At 32.1% G+C, this 20,593-nt stretch overlaps 1 protein-coding gene and 1 long non-coding RNA gene across 2 annotated transcripts in view; both read left to right on the top strand.

Annotated features, from left to right (window-relative positions):
- Positions 1 to 9,329, top strand: part of LOC124949702 — a 13,895-nt gene extending 4,566 nt beyond the window's left edge. The window contains exons 2-3 of the long non-coding RNA XR_007101139.1: positions 8,812 to 9,119; positions 9,262 to 9,329. This is a non-coding gene — a long non-coding RNA (uncharacterized LOC124949702). The remainder of the gene's footprint in view (positions 1 to 8,811; positions 9,120 to 9,261) is intronic.
- A 10,109-nt stretch (positions 9,330 to 19,438) lies between these two features.
- Positions 19,439 to 19,921, top strand: LOC124949838. The gene has a single exon (XM_047495569.1). The coding sequence runs from the start codon at positions 19,439 to 19,441 to the stop codon at positions 19,919 to 19,921; it is 483 nt and encodes a 160-aa protein (XP_047351525.1).
- The last annotated feature ends 672 nt before the right edge of the window (positions 19,922 to 20,593 follow it).

Below are 20,593 nucleotides of genomic sequence, written 5' to 3' on the forward strand. Positions count from 1 at the left end.
TCAAACTCCCACGCCAAGGAACAGACTGCTTTCGAAGTGGCACGAAGCGCAATATGTCGAAGAGGGAGGCACGGGGAACACTTGGATGATAGAATTCGACGTGGATTCCAGTGTCGGACGGAAATAGAGTGGCCACATCGAGAATACTCGCGTGCCTCATGCTCACTACGATACCAAACTCCCCATAGTTTCTCTCATCTTCCTGATCGTTTTTATACTCTTAATTCTCATTCATTTTTTCATATTCGTTAATCTTATTTTAATTGTACTCTTCAAAATCGAGATAATTTATAATTTATATACATATCTATATATATATATATATATATATATATATATATATATATATATGTATGTATGTATGTATACATATATACGTATACATAGGGTGTCTCATTCGTTTTCATTGTTTAGATTCTTGAATTAATAATTACTAATCTTTTTTTTATTCCTTTACTTTTCTTCAGAATATTTTATTCCAAATCTTATGTTGGCATTGTTAGATTTCTTTTCAAATAAACTTTTTGTTTTGTAACCACAATCGAGGTAGTTTAAAAGCAAGAAACTTTCTAAGAGTGATTACGTGTGTACGCAAGAAACGACCCCTTTGATGATTATCCCTTTGAACTCGAGGCTAAATTAATTCTATACATCGTTGAAGAGAAGTATATCATTGTGTATATCATCGATTGCAATTTATTTCGTTTCTTTTGCTATTCAACAACGTGATATTTAATATCTTTCCTACTGATCAATTTAAATAAAAAATTATGATTTTTCTATGTAAGTCCATTTAAGTATGTTTTTATCGAATCAGTCAATCAAAATCAATAATTATATAATTGTTAATAATACTTCTTGTAATAGATACTTATTTCTATTTTAGATTTTCCCTAGTAGTAGTTCATCTTTCTGATCGATTCTACCGATAAAATTGCATTCCTCTTGAGTATCTGGCGTTCCTGGAATTGATAATTGAAAAAGCATCAAGATGTAAGTACGAAGGATTTATTCGACGGCGATCTTTCCGGTCGATCGATCTTATACGAAGCTATCACAGAAAAAGAAATCCGACTAATGGACGTAAACGAGATTGAAAATCAGCGTGGAAACGATTTATGAAAGTCCCGTTGCGCCGATAATGCCAACAGTTTAAACTTCAATGGCGAATTATGTTCTCGACATTCGTAAATTAAGTTTAGGCTCGACCGGTTCCGAAACAGAAACTAACTCTAAGTTTAGATATAAAAAAGTTTTGAAAAAAAATGAATAAAAAATACAAAATATTACTTCACCAATATAAACGATGCAACAAAGTGTTATCGTTAACCAAACGAAAGTGAAACCATCAACTTGGCTTGACTCGGCTATGCCCGACGAATAATCGACTAACTTTCTTAACTTTCCTCTAATTCGTTTACCATACGACGTCGTACGATGTTTCGTCCGTGGCATACTTAAGAATTAGGTACATGCAAACATACGTACGTGAGTTACGAGTAACGACGTTACCTCTAATTTTTTTTCCCCACCTGTCTGAATTGTTCTGTTTCTTCGAGCACAGTATTTCGACGAGTGCCTAATATAATAATGTCAGTTATCGGATATCACTAATCATCCTTCAAACGATAGAGTATTTATTATTTAAATCATTATAGTCATAAACAAATTCATTAAATCATTATGCATTAAGATTAGATAACATAAAAACAAATAAATTATAAATGCATCGTCCGTGTGCATCAGCCTGAACGATTATACGAAAATTTTCCCCGTCAATGATCTCTCTAATTTTCCTTTCCTTTCCTTTCCTTTCCTTTCCTTTCCTTTCCTTTCCTTTCCTTTCCTTTTCCTTCCTTTTCTCCACCTACGCGAACTCGCTGTTTCTCTTAGAACAGAACATTGACGACTGCGCGATTCGTAGCAATCTGGATCAAATCTTCCAATTCAAACGATCAGACGATATTTTCGATTCAACCGAGGTCGTTGATCCCCCCGGATGTTACGAAACTAGCCGACATTAATTGCTTTCCAATTTCATTGAACTTTACTTTCAATTTATTCATTTATCTTTCCTTTTTCCTTTTTCTTTTTTTTTTCTTTTTTATTTTTTTATTTATTTATCTTATTTTCTTTTATTTTTCCTTTAGATATCTCTTCATATCTGTTCCCATTTCTCATACGCACGATAGTCGTTACTTTCGAACGACCTATTCGACGATGCATCCTTTTCTTCCTTTTCTTCGTCTTCTTCGTCTTTTTCTTCTTCTTCGTTTTCTTCTTTTGCAAGACGTCACGCGAAGCATTACGCGTCGAAACTAATCCGTGTTACCGGACTATCCGGCCGCAAAGATCCATGACGACACTCGCGAATGCAATTTCCTGTTGAAGGTTTTACGATAGGAGGACGATCACTTTGGTATCGCCATAACGCTAAGATTTCTCAAGCTTCGTAATATAAACTATATATGTATACTATATGTGGCAGCTATCCTCGTTACACGAGTACTGAAAAAGTCGGTGTGTATCTTTGAGAACCGTTAAATCGAATACACCTGTACAACTTATAAGCTTTTTTCTTTTTCTTTTTTTTTTTTATCTAATTTTTTCTTCTTCCAAAGGACACGATAGCATTCTCTCGTTATTATCTTCACCGTCTTCTTTCATAACCGATTCGTTCGACCATTAAATATATAAAATTTTTCTTTTTCTTTTGGGTGATTTAACGTGGAATTTAAAATTAGGAAAAAGTTGTAACATTACATTTGTGATTTATTTCATGTGACAGCAGATTCTTCGATTTTAATCGAATAAAAATAGAGAGAGGGAGAGAGAAAGAGAGAAAGAGGAAGGGAGGAATGGAGAGAGAGAGAGAGAGAGAGAGAGAGAGAGAGGAGGAAGGGAGGGAGGAGAGAGAGAGATTATATTCATACATATTTATATTAATTTTATTATAGGTATTTGTAAAATTATAAATAGCATCGATAACATTTTGTATATACTAAACTAAAAATTTGAGAAATAATTAGGATTGTTAACAGTTCCAATAAAGGTGTTTGTCACGAAAGTTAAAAAAATATATTCATTCAAAAATCATAATTAATATAATTAAAGGTACGATTCGTTATACCAGTTGACGCTGGTTAGGTTGACTAGTAGTGAAAGTAATGTGAATCGGGTTTCATAATGGCAACTCGAGATTGCTTTTAGTAGCCTACGGCAATTAACGTGCGACGGTTAAACAATGCGCGTAAAGTTCTCCCAATTATAAGTAATTATAAGAGATTCTATCTTCAGCATCTCTCTATATATCTCTTTCTTTTTCTTTGTTCACAATGGGTTATACGATTCAACTCGGAACAATCGGGTTTCACGAGCTATCCGTAACTTTTTACGTGGTATGTATCGTCGGATGCTTTCTACGTAGAACTCGCAATGTACAAGACGCACCAGGAGGTAATTGTTTTCAAGCCGAACGATTAAGCTAAACGAGCCGCCGCGCGACTCATTTTCTCGACAATGAGAGGAAAGGTGAACGAATTCGTTCCGGAGAACGATCTTTTGCCTTGTCTCAAACTACGGACTCGACACTTCGTTCTTCTTAATAATACTGAGCATAATTTATTTATTTTTTTTTTTTTTTTCGGAACAACGATTATAATTTATTAATTATTAAAAAAAACAAAAATACATCTAGAATTTTTTCTACAGAATGTCGATTATAATCAATGAATTATCAATTAGTCGGGATATCGATAAATATCAAGGTTTCATTTTAATTTTGTTAGTAAGTATTAAAAAAGAAAACAAACAAAGAAAATATATGATTTAAAATATAGATACACGAAAATATTCTTAAAGCAAATATTTTCTTTTTATTTTTAATTATTTAAATCATTATAGAGATGAAATTAATTGTGGAAAATTGAAAGTTGATAATTAAAGATTCGTTCATTTAGAAATTAAATGAGATTTTTCTTCCCTTTTTTTTTTTTTTATTTTCTTTCATGATTTATATAGTTCACTCGCCAAACGATTTATTAGAATAAAATTTTCCTGTTTATATAATGAATTTCTTAAAGATTAGACTAATTCGAGTGAAATAATTTGAATATGTTTCACTCGAATGGATTGCTTTCAACGTGTCCTATCGTTGTCGTGAAAGTTTCCGGAACACTTCCGGACTCCTCGCTCTACACTATTATGCTACGAATTTTAAAACCGAACCAGAAACATTTTTTACGATTTTCTATGCGGACGAGGTCTCAATGCGTGAGGATGATTTAAATAAATCGAACAGAAAACTCTCTTTCTCTCTCTCTCTCTCTCTCTCTCTCTCTCTCTCTCTCTCTCTCTCTCTCTCTCTCTCTCTCTCTCTCTCTCTCTGTCTCTGTCTCTGGCTTTTTCTTTCTCTCGGCAATGGAATAAATTAGAAGAGAAAGGGGTGATCTCACGGTTCGTAAATCGAATTGATGATAAAATCGATAACTCGATATTCCAATGGCTCAAAGGAAATCCTAATTTTCAGTCTATATTATTCATTTAGAAAGGAAGAATTATTTTTATTTACTGTATAGTTCAAATCGTATATATATATATATAATCAATACCTAAAAACGATTACCGTTATTAAATCTTTCCAATGAAAATTAATTAAATAAGACCCAAATGCGATTGATATTTTCAATTGGTCATGCATGGATGCGCACGCGATCAGATCTAGAAATATTTTTAACTTATTTAATATAATTAATATGATTAAATTAATAAAATTAAATTTAATCATTAATCCCTTATAATCAAACACAAAAAGATGATATAAAAATGAAAAAACTGTAGTATTATTTAATATTAATATTAATATTATTATAACATATCAAATATAAATAATATTTAAAGAATATGAAATAATTGCGGACAATTATATTTCTAACGATAAAACGTGATGAGAAACTTGAAATCCATAAACATCAAATTTAGCATTTATAAATTTGATCATAACAAAAAGATCAACATTCATAGGATAACTAAAAACTTATACTAGATTTTGCTGATATTCTCGGAACAATATCGTTTTGCTAATAATTTTCTCGGAACAATTTCGAGAAATAACTTTCGCTAATTTCCAAACGTTTCTCTAAAAGGATCGAATCGATTGGCAAGATCGTTTAAAATTATTTGATAAATCAATGGAGATATAAATTCGTCGAATATTCGCGAACGGTGTCGAGAGTGGTAATTTGTAATGGACCGTTAGCGCCGCCTTGGCTTTGAGCGTTTTCTCGAATCCCCATACCTGGCGTTTGGACTTTCTCCATTGTCGAGATTCTTTTCGATTATCATTATTACGATCGCACGAGCCGATAGTAATAATCAATCGTTTCCTTTTGATTTTGCATGTATGGAATTGTCAATGAAAAACAAATTGCACGATCAACAAATCGATTCTCTATTTTTCAACTTAATCAAAATCAAATATCCATAACATTTCGTCTTTTCTTTAAAGTTATTAAATTTTTATACCTATATAAAATTAAAAGAAATAATTGACTTATAACATCAAATAAAAATTAATTTTATTTTGATATTATTAATTAAAAGATTATTATGTGGATATTAATGAAAAAAAAAAAAAAAAGAAACAAAATTATAAACGAAAGTTTTCCGGATTATTTTCTCGTATTTCGTATCGATCGAATTGCCGATGCATAAAATCGATCGAAGCAAACAATTATGTTTAACATTGACCATTATACCTATTAGAAGCGAACGATCCAGAAGAATGAATCGTTATCTAGTTCTATATAACGTATTTAAGTGCTAACCATAGACGTGCCATTTATAAGCAGAAAAGCTTAGAAAAGAGAGCTTACAGACTCGACTGATCTATGATAATTTCGTGATTTTATCGGGTGCATATGGCATTAGCCGTAACGGAGTGTCGAGCGCATTGCAATATAATTATATTTATCATGGCAATTGCTCCACGTATAGACGGCCTTACGTAACGGCCTTAAGAGAAAGATAAATAGAGAGAGAGAGAGAGAGAGAGAGAGAGAGAGAGAGAGAGAGAGAGAAAGAGAGAGAAAGAGAGAGACAAACAGAGAACAATCCGTGCTTATTCGAAAAGGAATAATGATAAATCGACTAGGAGTTTACGATCGATAGATAGATCAATAGTTCGATCGATCGGTGAGTTTATCGATCCACAAGCATCATCTGCTTCTAAACAACGCTTCCTACTCGAGTCGGCTTATCAAAGAGAAAATCAACAAATAACGATTTTATTTGGAGAGATCGATCGATTTCATAGATCGAATCGTACGAATGAAATGATAAACTGGTTTTATACCTTTCCACCATCGACTTGTATAATCATAGTCGTTGATTCTAGGAAAATATTCATTAAGAGTAGAACGAGAGATTAGTTTTTCAGTCTATATTTACCTAAGAAGAAGAAAAAAAAAGGAAAAAGGAAAAAAAATTAATCCAGTATAATAATTTGTTTAACTTGTCAACCAACAGTCGATTCTACTTTACCATTAGTTCATTTTCTGCTAAGGTCGAATCTGTAATATATTATGCATTTATTCACGCGAATGGTTAAGGACTTTCCACGTAGACTTTTACTTTTCAAGGCTTTTCAATAAGCAACTATTAACCGCTAGCTCTGACCAAGTGATCAATATGAACGCAAGTACATATATACATATATATGTATATATATATATATATATATATATATATATATATATATATGGAATACATACGTATACACGCAGAGGAATAATATCAAAATACAGCAGAGCAGTAATAATCGTAAGATTTCTATCGTGTTCACGCGAATGCACTTCAAGTTAACCCCTCGCGTTACTATCGTCGGCTGCATCGTTTTTAAAACCACAAAGAAGCACGGGTTGTGATGTTATATCAGGAAGCGATTATCTACCGAATGTAGTTGCTACATATCTACTCTCAGTTGCTTCCTTTCGCACGAATCGAGAACGATGTTGCAATGAGAGAACCCTCGATTTCTTCTATCTCTTTTAAAAATCGTCTACTTGCACTTACGTTCATGAATATACCTGCTATCTCCTAATAATTACTATTTTAAAAAGAAATTTCGACATTTTTTATCGACTCGTGGAATCATCGAAAAGATTTTTATGATAATACAAAAAGTTTCATTTTCTTCTTTTTACTATCTCTTTATTATTTACGCGATATTAAATTTTGTTTCGTTGATATTAGAAATTATTGAAATGATTTTTATGTCGTAAATAAAAAAATACCTGGGAAATAATATTTTTACAATTATTTTTTATTATCTATCTGCGACATTGTCTTCAGATTTTATTTATTCATTCCTAATTATTCAATTTTAATTTTTCTATCAGACACATGAATGAACATCTTAGGAATGTACATCTTTGAAAAAATTACAAAAAAAATACAATATTGTTTTTTTTCCTTTCCATTCCCTTTTAAATCTGATTTTTTTTTGTAATTTGATCCATCTTTGGTATGTAATCGTGATTCGTTCAGTATAATTGAACAATTTGTTATATAAAATATCTGTGTACTTTTGTCTAAACTCGTTAAGCAAAGTTACCTCTAGCAGTAAACAGGAAGTAGACGGTGAACGAGTTAATTAGAAACTTTGAGATCTTTGAACGCGTTGGACAGTGAAAACGGTAGTCGCGCCTTTGAGAGTTAACGTGTTCGAAAAGTCTAAGTTCAGATTGTTAACGAGGAAATAATACGAGGTCATTGGGTGTGGCATATCCATCTATTTATTTCTCTTTCTCTTTCTATTTACATATATTTATTTCTCTATCAAATCTCTCTCTCTCTCTCTCTCTCTCTCTTTCTCTCTCTCTTTCTTTCTTACATTCAGGAAGAGTAATATCACAGGCAAAAGGAATTTAAATGGTCCTGATATTCGGCTTCGTATGATGCATGTTATTCGTGGAATCCACCTGAACACAACACACCAGAACAGAACAGAACACAACAAAACACAAGAACGTGGTATCTACTCCACCCACAAGACGATGGAAAACGTGAGAGACTTTCCATTCGGTGAATCGCTCGAACGAGCAACTCTTACATAAGTCTTCCTTTTGGACCATGATTACGCGTTAATCGAACGTTAGACTAACACCGATGTTATCGTAAGAAGGAAGAGTAATACGAAACTCCACTCGAAATAATTAATTAATTAATTTAAATAAAGAATTTTTTTTTTTCTTTTCTTTTTAAGCGACTTTACCAATCTTTCGTATGAAACAAAAAAAATTATCTATTTACGTTAGGTATCTTTAGTTTTTATTAAAATTTCTTTTCTTTTTTTTTTTTATTTTTTTCCCTGTTTTTTGATAATTATTTAATTTCAAATATTATCTACTAATGAAATTGATTAATTAATTAATTTCTTGAAACTTTGTATTACGATTTATATATATAAATTTCATTTTCATTTCTTTTTTTTTTTTTCTTTTTTTTTTTTTTATAAACGTTTCGAAAGAGCAAATACTTACATAGATAATTAATTAAAAATATTCGATTGCTTCGACAAATTGAAATTTATAATTAATCTAACGAAATTAACATAGAATACACATAATAAATTGATTAATAATCAAATTATACGATATATTTACATTTAATGAAATAAATCGTATGATACGTTCAGATTAGAATAAATTTTAATGTATTTTTATTTCGATGCATCTCTCCTGTTACTTTCTATTATTTCTTTGAAGGCATTAAGCGTAGTGGTAAGATAAGGATGGACATTGATTCTTCCAGACCTTTCCTCGAGCGAACTTTGTTAGAAGAGAAGAAGAAGGAGAAGGAAGAGAAGGAGGAGCAGGAGGGCTGTGGATCGCGTCCATATAAGTATTTCTAGACGAGTGAAAGGCAATAATCTTTATATTTCTCGCAAGAACGTAATAGATCCTTCTCTTGTTACACGAGCTGGAAGTTACGCTAAGGAAAGCGACTCGTCCGGTTCACGAAGCCAAAGCTTTCGACGAATCGCATAGCGTGTCGATTCTCTGTTAAAGAAACATTTATTCTCAATAACCCGTTCGGAATTCAACGATGATAGTCTTTAGGTATGTTAACAGGAAGTTAGACATTAATACAGTCTGGCCTGAAATTTCTCGAATAAACATCGATATGTGATTACTTTTGAATTACAATTTGTAAATGATGTATTTATTAACTATATACATTTAATTGAAACATGTTAAATAGTTTTTCTAGAAATCTACAAGGAAAATAAGATACGCCATGTATACAAAACACGGATAGATACGTGCACGTACAATTATATATTAGTAATCATTGTTCAAAATGGTATGTGTCAATGATGTAAAAAAAGAAATTAAATCAAATCTGTATATATATATATATATATATATATATATATATATATATATATATATATATATATATATATAGAAACGAAAAAATGAAGGAACCTTTTTCCAAAAATAAACTCATATATACATATATCTATACGTCATACATTTTGTACTGTTTCTTCGGAAAAATTGTCGATCATTCTTTATAGAGAGTGTATTACTCAAAAAAAAAAAAAAAAAAAACAATCATTTTTAAAAATTTTCTTGAAGAAATCAAAGTTAAAAGAAAATATAATACCAAGAGAAAAAGAGAGTAAAGAAAAAAAAAAAGTAGAATTTACGAAAGTACCGTTCGATGAAGCAAAGGAGGATGAGGAGGAGAACAAGGAAGAGAATGTAGAGGAGGAGGAGGAGGAAAAGGAGGAGAATATGGAGGAGAAGGAGGAGGAAAAGGAGGAGAATATGAAGGAGGAGGAGAAAGAGGAGAGTGTCGTTTCTCGCGAGGGCGTGACGTCGATAAAACATTATTTACAGCATGTGGATGAGTGCCCGGATGATACACGCGTCGTTCTACTCGCTTCTACTCGCTTCTACTCGCTTCTACTCACTTCTATTCGCTTCTACTCACGCGGGTTTACGTCGTTCGCGCTATTCCGCGTTTACCGGCGTAAATTATCCGGCAACTTACTGAGAATATTTCACGGCGTTGACGGTAAACCTTGCGTTAACGTCCGACTTGCTTGTCTGCGTGAATTTACGAGCAGTGTCAACGCGCGTCTACTTGTGGACCGGACCGGAGCATCTTTGCTTTTTCGCGGTCCGCCTTTTACATCTCTCTCTCTCTCTCTCTCTCCTTCTCTCTCCTTCTCTCTCCTCTCTCTCACTCATTCCGTTTTTATTCTCTTTCTCTCTCTCTCTCCCCCCCCTTTCCTCTAATATTCCATTTCTATTTGTCTATCTTTCTCTGTCTCTCTTTCACTTTCTTTCTCATATTTCTATTTATCAATTTTTCTCCGTTTCTCTCTTTTTACATAATCCACTAATTGTTCCATCTTCGATAGATTCTTTTCTTTCTTTTTTCTTTTTTATTATTATTCTCAATCGTTCTTTGATTATCATCAAACGATCGTTTATTGTTCATATTCATCGTTACATTTTTAAAACACTATGATTATATATTATAAATTAATTGATTTCGTTTTAGATATCGACGAATTCGACTACATTTCTTTAGCGATTAATAAAAATAAATATATTTTGTTGTTCATATAAGTTGGTCCTTATCATTCTTTTTTCTTTTTTTGTTATATATTTCTTTAAATATAATTAGAACACTTTATTGTTTATATTGTGTCAAAAGTAAAAAGTGATAAATTGATTCGTTTACGTCGATTAAATTATATTTCTTTAAGTTTTAGATTAGAAATGAAATATATTATTCAGTTAACGTAATTAAATTTTCATCTTTATCATATTTTCTAAATGTAAATAATTAATTATAATATGCTCATTTTATTATTTCTTATAATCATATCAAGATTATAAAAAAAATGATTGGTTGATTCGTTCATATGAATCTTATTTGAAAAAGAATCGATCGAGTATTCTGTTATATATCTGCGTAATAATACGTAATCATAATTCTTATATTATCTAAATTTAATGAATACTTTCTACATTCTATTCTTCATTAGTAATACAGAATGGGAAAAAAGTTTCTAGGTGATTTGAAAGATCAATGACTCTTTTATTAAATTTTTTTTAGGTTAATCGTTCTCTTCGTAAAATACAAGTTTCTGGTCTTGTAGTTTTACGATTTAAAGAAAAAAAAGAAAGAAAGAAAGAAAGAAAGAAAGAAAATTAGCCTAAAAAATGACGAAAAACGAGCGACTGATATATAAAATCGCGTAGAAACTTTCGTTCGACCCTGTACAATATCCGTTACATACTTTCTCTTAATTATAACCTAGACGATCTGTTTTAAACGACATACATAGGTAAATAAACGAACAAGCTCGACCGATCTCTCTTTTTTACGAGACGATCAATTTCGTTAGAATGATTAGAAAGAACGTTTTCTAACCTCTTGTCTTCGGATAATTAGAGGATAGAGAAAAATTTCTTCATTTTCTTCTTCTTCATCTTCATCTTCATTTTCATCTTCTTCATTTTCTTTTTCGTTTTCTTCTTGTTCCACTGGTTATTGTTTTCTATTCCATCGATCCTCGTTAACGAAAGAGAACAAAACAAATACGTAAAATGGCTTCGCTCCTTGTACTTGGAGAGTTATGAAGACATACACACGTTCCAAGCCATCCATCATAATGATGCCGCTTGGATAATTAATAGCATGCGACTTATCTCTCTGTAACTGCGATCTTTGTGCGTTGCATTCCAGTCCACGGTAACGCCCCACAGTCTTTGACCAAGCTTCCGAGTTCTCTGAGAAAGAGAAAGAGAAAGAGAGAGAGAGAGAAAGAAAGAAAGAAAGAGAGAAATTAAAAAATTATAGAGAAGCTTACCTAAGTCGAGTAGGTAAAGTATTTTTGGTTAGTCATTAAATCAACCCGTTAAAGTTTTCTACGAATAGACCTAATGCCACTAATTACGTTCGAACACTTAATCGAATAATTATGTTCGAGTGATTAATACGAAAGATATTCTCGTTGTTATTGTGCCATAATGATAAGTAGTTTCCAATTTTTTATGATACGTATGTACATATACGGAATAGTAACGGTTCTTATGAATTTTTTTCCGACCAATTAAATCGAAGAATCAAACATGTATCCCTCCGCCACTTATTGGAACAAAACTAGTAGGGTTATTTATTTTTTTAGTATTTTCTTGAAATCATGTTAATGAGGTAACATTTAACGTGAATATTTCATTTCCATTCGTATTCTGAGAAAATTTTAAGATTAGAAATATACAATTTCATTAGAAAGAGAAAAAGAGAGAGAAAGAGAGAAATACGTATGTCGTAATATAAAGTTTAATTTAATTGGTTGGATTTCGAACAATGATTTACAAGTTAACATCTTTATCGTCCAGGTGGCACTGCGATCCTTCTATCTTTGCAATGAAAATTATAACCGATACGTTAATATTATTTCGCAACTGTGTAACGAAAAGTTGATAAGAGCTTTTTGTAAAATCTGAAGAAAAAAAAAGAAAGTTAAACAAAAATATTCTGTTCTTGAACATCGTAAATAATAGAAAAGATTAGAAATTATATAAAGAGATATGTAAATAACACTTATTACGAATATAACTGATCGTGATGGTAATTTAAATAACATAGACAAGTATATATATAAGTATATACATATATACGTATATACATGCATATGTATGTACATATAGAATGTTCTCGACGTTCATATGTAAGTCGCGTCTTGTTACGTTTAACGAAAATAAGTAAGTACATTGGCTTGTAAGAATAAGAATAAACAATGCGGAATATCTTACGTGTGTTCGATGTTTGCTTCCTAGTTGCGTGGGTGCATCATAACGAGAGTTCACGTGCTAATAATACGTTAATCCAGGATATGTACATACAGGTATTCGTATCGTTTTACTTAAAAGGTATTACTAAGGAAGCAAAGTTAGTTCGTTTTTAGGATTATCCGTAATAAAACCCAATAACCAAAAGTCACGTAAAGTCTAACGTATTACGTAAGAGAAAAATATAATATAGGATAGGTAATATAAAAAAAAAAGGAAAAAAAAGAAGAAAAAAAAAAAGAAATGGATGTCTTCCGCATTTCTTTACGTATAGATATTTTTCCTCGGTTAAATGGCAATAAAGAAAGATCGTAAAGGTTTTCCTTTTCTTGTTTTTTTTTTCTTTTTTTCTTTCTTTCGTAAAAAAAAAAGAAAAAGAAAAAGAAAAAGAAAAAGTAAGAAAGAAAAAGAAAGATCGACTTTCCTTTCAGCGGACAAGTGTCGATGGAAGTGACAACGAACGTATTTCCACTTCCGGAGCATCCACGTCGAGACGTTGTGCTCAGAAAGACGGAACCGATGGTCCGGTTTCTCTCTTGTTAATGCAAACCGTGCGAAAAAAATTTCTCGCGGTGAGAGTCATTTTCTAAGGTGTAACCAGATTCTTAAAAGAGATACGATCTTTGTCAACTCCATCGAAATTTGTCTCAATAGAGATTTGTATAAAACCGTATAGTATATGTATGTACATATGTATACGTAAGATCTACAAATTGAAAAGATAAGATAGATTGAAATTGTTAAGTATTGAATTTTACTCTTTAAAAATTTCGATAAATTCCAAAAAATATTTTTTCACCGTTTTGCACAATTGGTAATTTTGAAAGAGGGAAACAAAAAACAATAGAAAAAGAAAAATTAAGTCGATAATAAAAAAGTGAAGTAAAATCGAACGAAGAATAAAAAGGGGAAGAAAAGGAAATATTAAAGACCACGTTAAAGAGATTAACAAAGTCGACAAGAAGTGATATTCCATATCTTTGATCGTTTTGGTGAAGAATGAAAAATGATGAAAGATTTCTCGTTCACGGTCGAGGCTCTATGGATATCATTCCATAAAGGATCCTTTTCATACTAAAAACATACTAGTGGACAGGACCGTGTAAAATAATAACAAAAAGAAAGATAGATAGATAGATGGAGAGAGAGAGAGAGAGAGAGAGAGAGAGAGAGAGAGAGAGGACTAACCTTTCGAGGATAAAACGATAACGGATATCGTAGACCGTTATAAAATGTCATAACATTGATTCACATATATATGCATACATAGATACTCTTTGAGGACGTCAGAAACGATCCATTAAGATATAACTCGCGTTGTTCATTCCTAAATGCGTAGACTACCGGAAGATTATATACCTGGCCATCTGGTCGCAAAAGAGGAGGACTCTTGCCAGCACACCCACATTCTCAAGAATTAAAGTCTATACGATCGTCATAACTCGAGCCTAAGTCTCTTCTCTCTCTCTCTCTCTCTCTCATATCATAAAAATATTCGAGTCTCAATGTTGCGGATCAAGTTTCGGATTCGATCGTTTCTCTTTCTCTCTCTATCTCTCCCCCTTTCTTTCCCTCTTTTCTTGTTCTCTATTTTCTTCTTCGTGCAAAGAGGATAGCTATTCATAAAGGGACATTACGTTAAATTATATGAGTGCCAAGAGAATCGCGTTATTCAGCATAATCGTAAAGCAAGTCCTGGGACCCAGCTTACCGCTAGAAAATCGACTTTTACTTGGGATGATCGTTTCGATGGGGCTGGAGCTCTGCTTTAACATTTATACTCCTAAGCTATATATATGTATATATATATATATATATATATATATATATATATATATATATACAAATACGCACACCAACACACACACACACACATATATATATATATATGTGTATAGCTGTATCTGCATATATACCATGTATGCAATTTTCGAGGTGAGGGTGAAAAGATACTAGAGCAGTGAACTCGAGTTACACGAAGGACGCGAGCGATCTTATCCGTGTTATACGCGGTTGGACGCGCGAGTACATGCCTTGGCGAACGATTTAAAGACGCTTTTTTTATGATCGCTCAATTCTCAATCCTCTCTTTCTCTTTCTCTCTCTTTCTCACTCCCTCTCTCACTCTCTCTCTCTTTCTCTCTCTCTCTCTCTCGTCTACTTATGTGTCTCGATCGACCGGCGTATGCTTAAAATCTCTTGAACGCTCGTTTTACTTCGGTCCGATGCGTATCGCGAAACTGGTCGTTCAGAGTGAGAGAAAGAGATAGATAGATTAAACGAGACAGGGTGAGAGTAAAAGAGAAATAGAGAGAGAGAGAGAGAGAGAGAGAGAAAGAGAGAGACTGGACAGGATGGAATCGACAGACGCGTTCCTGCTATTGCTCCCGTTGCTGCTACTCCTGTCTCGTTGGTGCTCCTACACGGCAATGATCGTTATTTTACAGAAGTACACGAAGGGGATCCGGCTTGTGATTCTCCTTCTATTTCTTTTCGTCGTCGTCCTCCTCTTCCACCTCCTCATCTTCTCTCTTCTCATCGTCTATACGCGCGATATGTTTAACGAGTCAAACGCTCGAAAGGCGTTGGAGGCGATAGATAAGCTCGGACATTGCCAACGGCGTCGACTTTTCAATTCTTACGAATATTACATACATACGTATGTATGTATAGCTATATGTAATTGATACATATATATGTAAGTATAATATTTACTTCTAAGGACTATGGGATGAAAATAATTCTATTTCTTTTCTTATTCTCAACGAACTAATTTTACGCGTTGGTTTTGATGTCAAAAGCGCGAAGAAAGAGAGAGAGAGAGAGATAGAGAGAGAGAGAGAGAGACTAATACTATTTCAATTTCTATTCCTATAATTATTAATTCAGTCGTATTTGTCTTCGTCTTTTTTTTGTTTTTTTTTTTTGTCGTGGTTAATAATCGCTTAGTGATGGTAAATGATTGAATTCGTTTCCCAAAGGTTTTTTGTTCTTAATAATTAGTTTAAAAATTTTGAGAACGAATATTAGAAACTTAGGTCATATTTATTAGTTCATATTTATCAGATCGATATTTTTAAACATTTCATCAGTATTTATAATAAAATATTAATATGTAATATAAACGACGCAATCCTGAAGCAGCTTTGACATCTTAATTATTAATACTGAGTTTAATATATTTATATTATTAAGTTCAAGAAAAAGAAAGAACAAATATTTCATTTGTTTTATATATACCAATATAATAGATAATTATTAACAATATAATCCAATATCATCTGCATTAAATATAATTAAATAAAACATGATATCTTCGATTCGAGATATCTAATATGTGGATGATCAATGCTGTTAGATCTCTAACTATGTATAATAAATGACAAGAAGTATAGATCGGTATAATTTGTTTATCAACTCCTTATTCTTATTCTTATTCTTATTCTTATTCTTATTCTTATTCTTATTCTTATTCTTATTCTTATTCTTATTCTTATTCTTATTCTTATTCTTATTCTTATTCTTATTCTTATTCTTATTCTTATTCTTATTCTTATTCTTATTCTTATTCTTATTCTTATTCTTATTCTTATTCTTATTCTTATTCTTATTCTTATTCTTATTCTTATTCTTATTCTTATTCTTATTTGTCTTGTTGCAGCTTTCACATGTGAGACTTATCTCTCTTATCTATCTCTCTTCCATAGCGATCTACACCTTTATCTTATTTGTTCGAATTAGCATAATTCTTGATCGGTGACGTATGAGTTGTTTTTTCTTCTTCTTCTTTTTCTGTTTCTTCTACTACTTCTTCTTCGTCCTTTTTGTTTTATTTTTACTTTTTTTTTCTTCATTTCGATCTATCTATCTATCGATCAGAATAGCTGTGTTGTCACATCGATCTTTCACATTTTTTGCAGATCCAAATTTGCAAAGTTTAGTTTTGTGATAATAATATTTTGTTATTCTTTGTAAAAAACAAAAATTGAATAATTACGTTTTCATAGATAGATAGATACAATAGCGACGACAATGAACAGGAGGAATAATGAATGACGATTCAAGTCGGCCTTCGGCGTCCTTTTAAGATATATCGTTCTTACTCACACTTATCTTGTATTTTATTATTTCTTCCTTTTAAAATAATAGTTACTACGAATCTTGCCCCGATTAACGATTCGTATTCTGAAATTTCTTCTTTGAACTTCGAAGAGTGTACAAAGAAGAAAATAACAAAGATGAAAAATAAATATAATTGGACATGAAACGAATCTCTATTCGAATACATACATATTCACATTCTTGTTCGAAAATATTGAAGGTTTTTCGATAATATTTAATTATTATTAAAATAATCTTTCACAAATGAATAATAGTTATCATTTTATCGTAAATATCGATAGATTATTATTTCGACAAGAATTCATATCGATTATCGTCGTTGTTCTTTGATTGATATTTTTTTTTTATATATATTATATGTAAGTACACATAATTCTACGTGTGGTAATAACTCTTCTTGGCGTTTCTAAAGTAATTTTAAACTTTTTATTTGGAGTTATATACGCCTTTGGAAAAAAAGAAAAGGAAAAAATAAAAGAGAAGAATGAAGGAGATGGTATAAAGGATAGGAAAGGAAAAAGAGAGACATTACGACCGAGAGAAATATGAGAGACATTCTAAAGGAAGAGTTAGAGCTAGAAAAAGAGTAAGAAAGAGAGAGAGAGAGAGAGAGAGAGAGAGAGGGAGACAAAGGCGTGGTGGTGACACGCGTCGTTGCGGTTTATTGAACGTCGTCTTCTTGTAAAATCTATGTCGTCTTTTGGTGGAAGTATCCTTTGCTAAAGTCAAATCAAATAAAGGAACACTCGTGGAAAGACGTTGCTGCCGTCAGCGACGAGAGAAGGCAGACACAAAGGACCAAATAGGAGAGAAGGAAGAAATAAAGAGAGAGAGAGAGAGAGAGAAAGAGAGAGAGAAAGAGAGAGAGAGAGAGAGAGAGAGAGAATGAAGAAAAGAATCACTGGCGCCATTTACACTAGCAAGAATACGTCGACCGTTAATCACTCGAGCTATTGTAGTCGATTCCACTTAAAAATTTTTCAAGAAACGAGACACTTTCGATTTCGTCAGCTTTTCCTTACTTACTACTAGCCTATTTAAAAACATAAAATTTGTCTTTCTATCATATCAAAGGATTTTGTGAATATTGAAAAACGTGAAAACGTATTTAATACGTTTTGAATGAAAGTTATGTGCTAGTGATTCATCTCGATGATTCGTCAGACTTATGAATCGCTATACATATTACGTGTAGCTCGTATATTTTATTATCAAAATGGAATTACGTAAATGGATTCAAGATAAAAATCAATGTTAGATATAATGTAATAAAATTTATTTTCTCTCTCTCTCTCTCTCTCTCTCTCTCTCTCTTGGATCAGTCTATTTTTATTTTTCAATATATTCTTCACTGAAATATATATATATATATATATATATATATATATATATATATATTTATATTTATATATGTATGGTCTGTTCCAGAAGCTCTCCGACTTTGTGCTATAACTTTGTACCTGGCTGTGCTATTGTTAAATATAGATTTTTGTCATTTAGAGGGAACCTTTATGAGTATTCCTATCAAATAGCACGGTCCTTCGAGTCTTCAATCAGCAACAATACTTTGTTAAATAACTGTTGAATTTCATGCGCGTCATATTTCACGATAACTGAACGTATTGAACAAAAAGTGTGCATTAAATTTTGCCGAAAATTGGGAACTAGTTTACCTAAAAATTAATGAATAATAAAATACGATAATAAGGAGCATTATAAAATAATATTGAAACGATTGCGTCTCACAGTGAGAAGGAAACGGGCAGATTTGTGAAGAACTGACAATTGCAGTGATGCTTCACCTACGGCAACGCATCTACCTATTCATCGCAATTTATCCAGCAATTTCTTGCGATACACGGCATTGTTCAGCTTCGTCAGTCCCCATACAGTCCTAATCTAGGTACCTGCGACTTCTGGCTATTTCTTAAATTGAAAAATCTTCTTAACATTAGGTTTACGGGACCCGTCAATTTCAAACTTTGAAATGAAATACCCAAAAAACCATAGCATTAATTTTAATCATTTTGCATCGTAAATTAATCATTTCATCCAAAGAATTTATACACACAATTATTTCTTTCCTAAACCTTCTAAATTTTGAAATTTGTATGTAATATACCTACCTCTACGAAACCCGTCAAATTGACGGGTTAGCTGATAAAACAGAAAAGCCAATTGTATGGCCTGAGTTTTAGTCCTTGTCTTTATCTTTATCTTTTTATCTGAAATCGCTTATTTTATTGCCGAAAAAACCTCTAAAACAAGAAGCGATGTTCAGTATGATTGTTGCAATGATCGAGTAAGAACGTTTTTTAAAGACAGTATGTAAAATTTTCATTTATTGTAGACAGTCTTCGTTTATCGTATTTACAATAGGGTAATTGAATTTGGGCACAGTATTTTTTTATTTTGACCAATCCCCCTTCTTTTCTATCATGAATAAATCCAGGATATATAATAAAATATTGAACAAAATTGTCTACATCAATGAAGATTATTCTGAGGATACCTCCGAAGAAGATCAGTATGAATTAGATCAAAGCGAAGATGAGAGTGAAAGTTCTAAATATATTGAAAGTGGAGAGATTGAAGGATCTTCGGATAGTGAAGAGGAAAACTTCTTGAAAGTGTGTCGTAACAAGCAAAGGATGCTTTCTAGTTTTGACTCCGAGGATGAGAGGACGAACATTCCAAGCACATCCCAAAATGTAATGAGTAAAATTGAAATTGTAGTTGACGGGACACAGTGGATAAAACTGAAAACAGGTGGATCTGGAGGTAGGACGCCCGTTTGTATGATATTCAAGAATATCGCAGGGTCTACTGGCTACGCCAAGAAAAATATTATGTTGGATTGTGTAACTAGTGCTTTCGAATTAATAATTGACAGACACATAATGGAACACATAAAAGATTGAACTGAAAGGGAGGCATATCGAGTTTTGAAAAAAGACTGGACAATCACATTTGCTGAGTTACGTATTGTAGTTTTTTAGAAATTCTATATGCCTGGGGCGCATATGAAGCGAGATCATTGAAAGCTTCTTATTTATGGTCAAAAAAATGGGGACCCGTTTTTTTCGTGAACAATGAGCAGAGATAAATTTATAGAAATTTTGAGATTCATACGCTTTGACAAAAAAAAAAACTAACGATCCGAAAAATTACAAACAGATAAATTTACACTGATATCCGAAATATGGAACAGATATATAAGTAATAGCCAGGCTTGTTATAAGCCATATGAAAACATATCGATAGATGAACAATTATTTTCTATAATAATTAAAAAAAAAAGGCTTTTTACTTATTAATAATTTATTTAAACGTAAAGCCTAATATTGTTCAATTCAGACTTAACTTGAATACATCAATTTTTTAAAGAAAATGAGTATTTTCGTTTACCCGTCAAATTAACGGGTGCTCGTAGAGATAGGTATATAAGAAATGTCCGTAAACCTAGTGTTAAGGGAAGAAGATTCGATGATGTGAAGAAAATAAAAAGAAACGTAACGACGTGGCTGTTAGTTATTCCGAAAGCTAAATACAAGGAATGTTTCCGAAAATGGAAGAATCCCTGGAAGAAGGTT

Source organism: Vespa velutina, chromosome 6, assembly GCF_912470025.1.
Source record: "Vespa velutina chromosome 6, iVesVel2.1, whole genome shotgun sequence".
NCBI classification, from domain to species: Eukaryota; Metazoa; Arthropoda; class Insecta; order Hymenoptera; family Vespidae; genus Vespa; species Vespa velutina.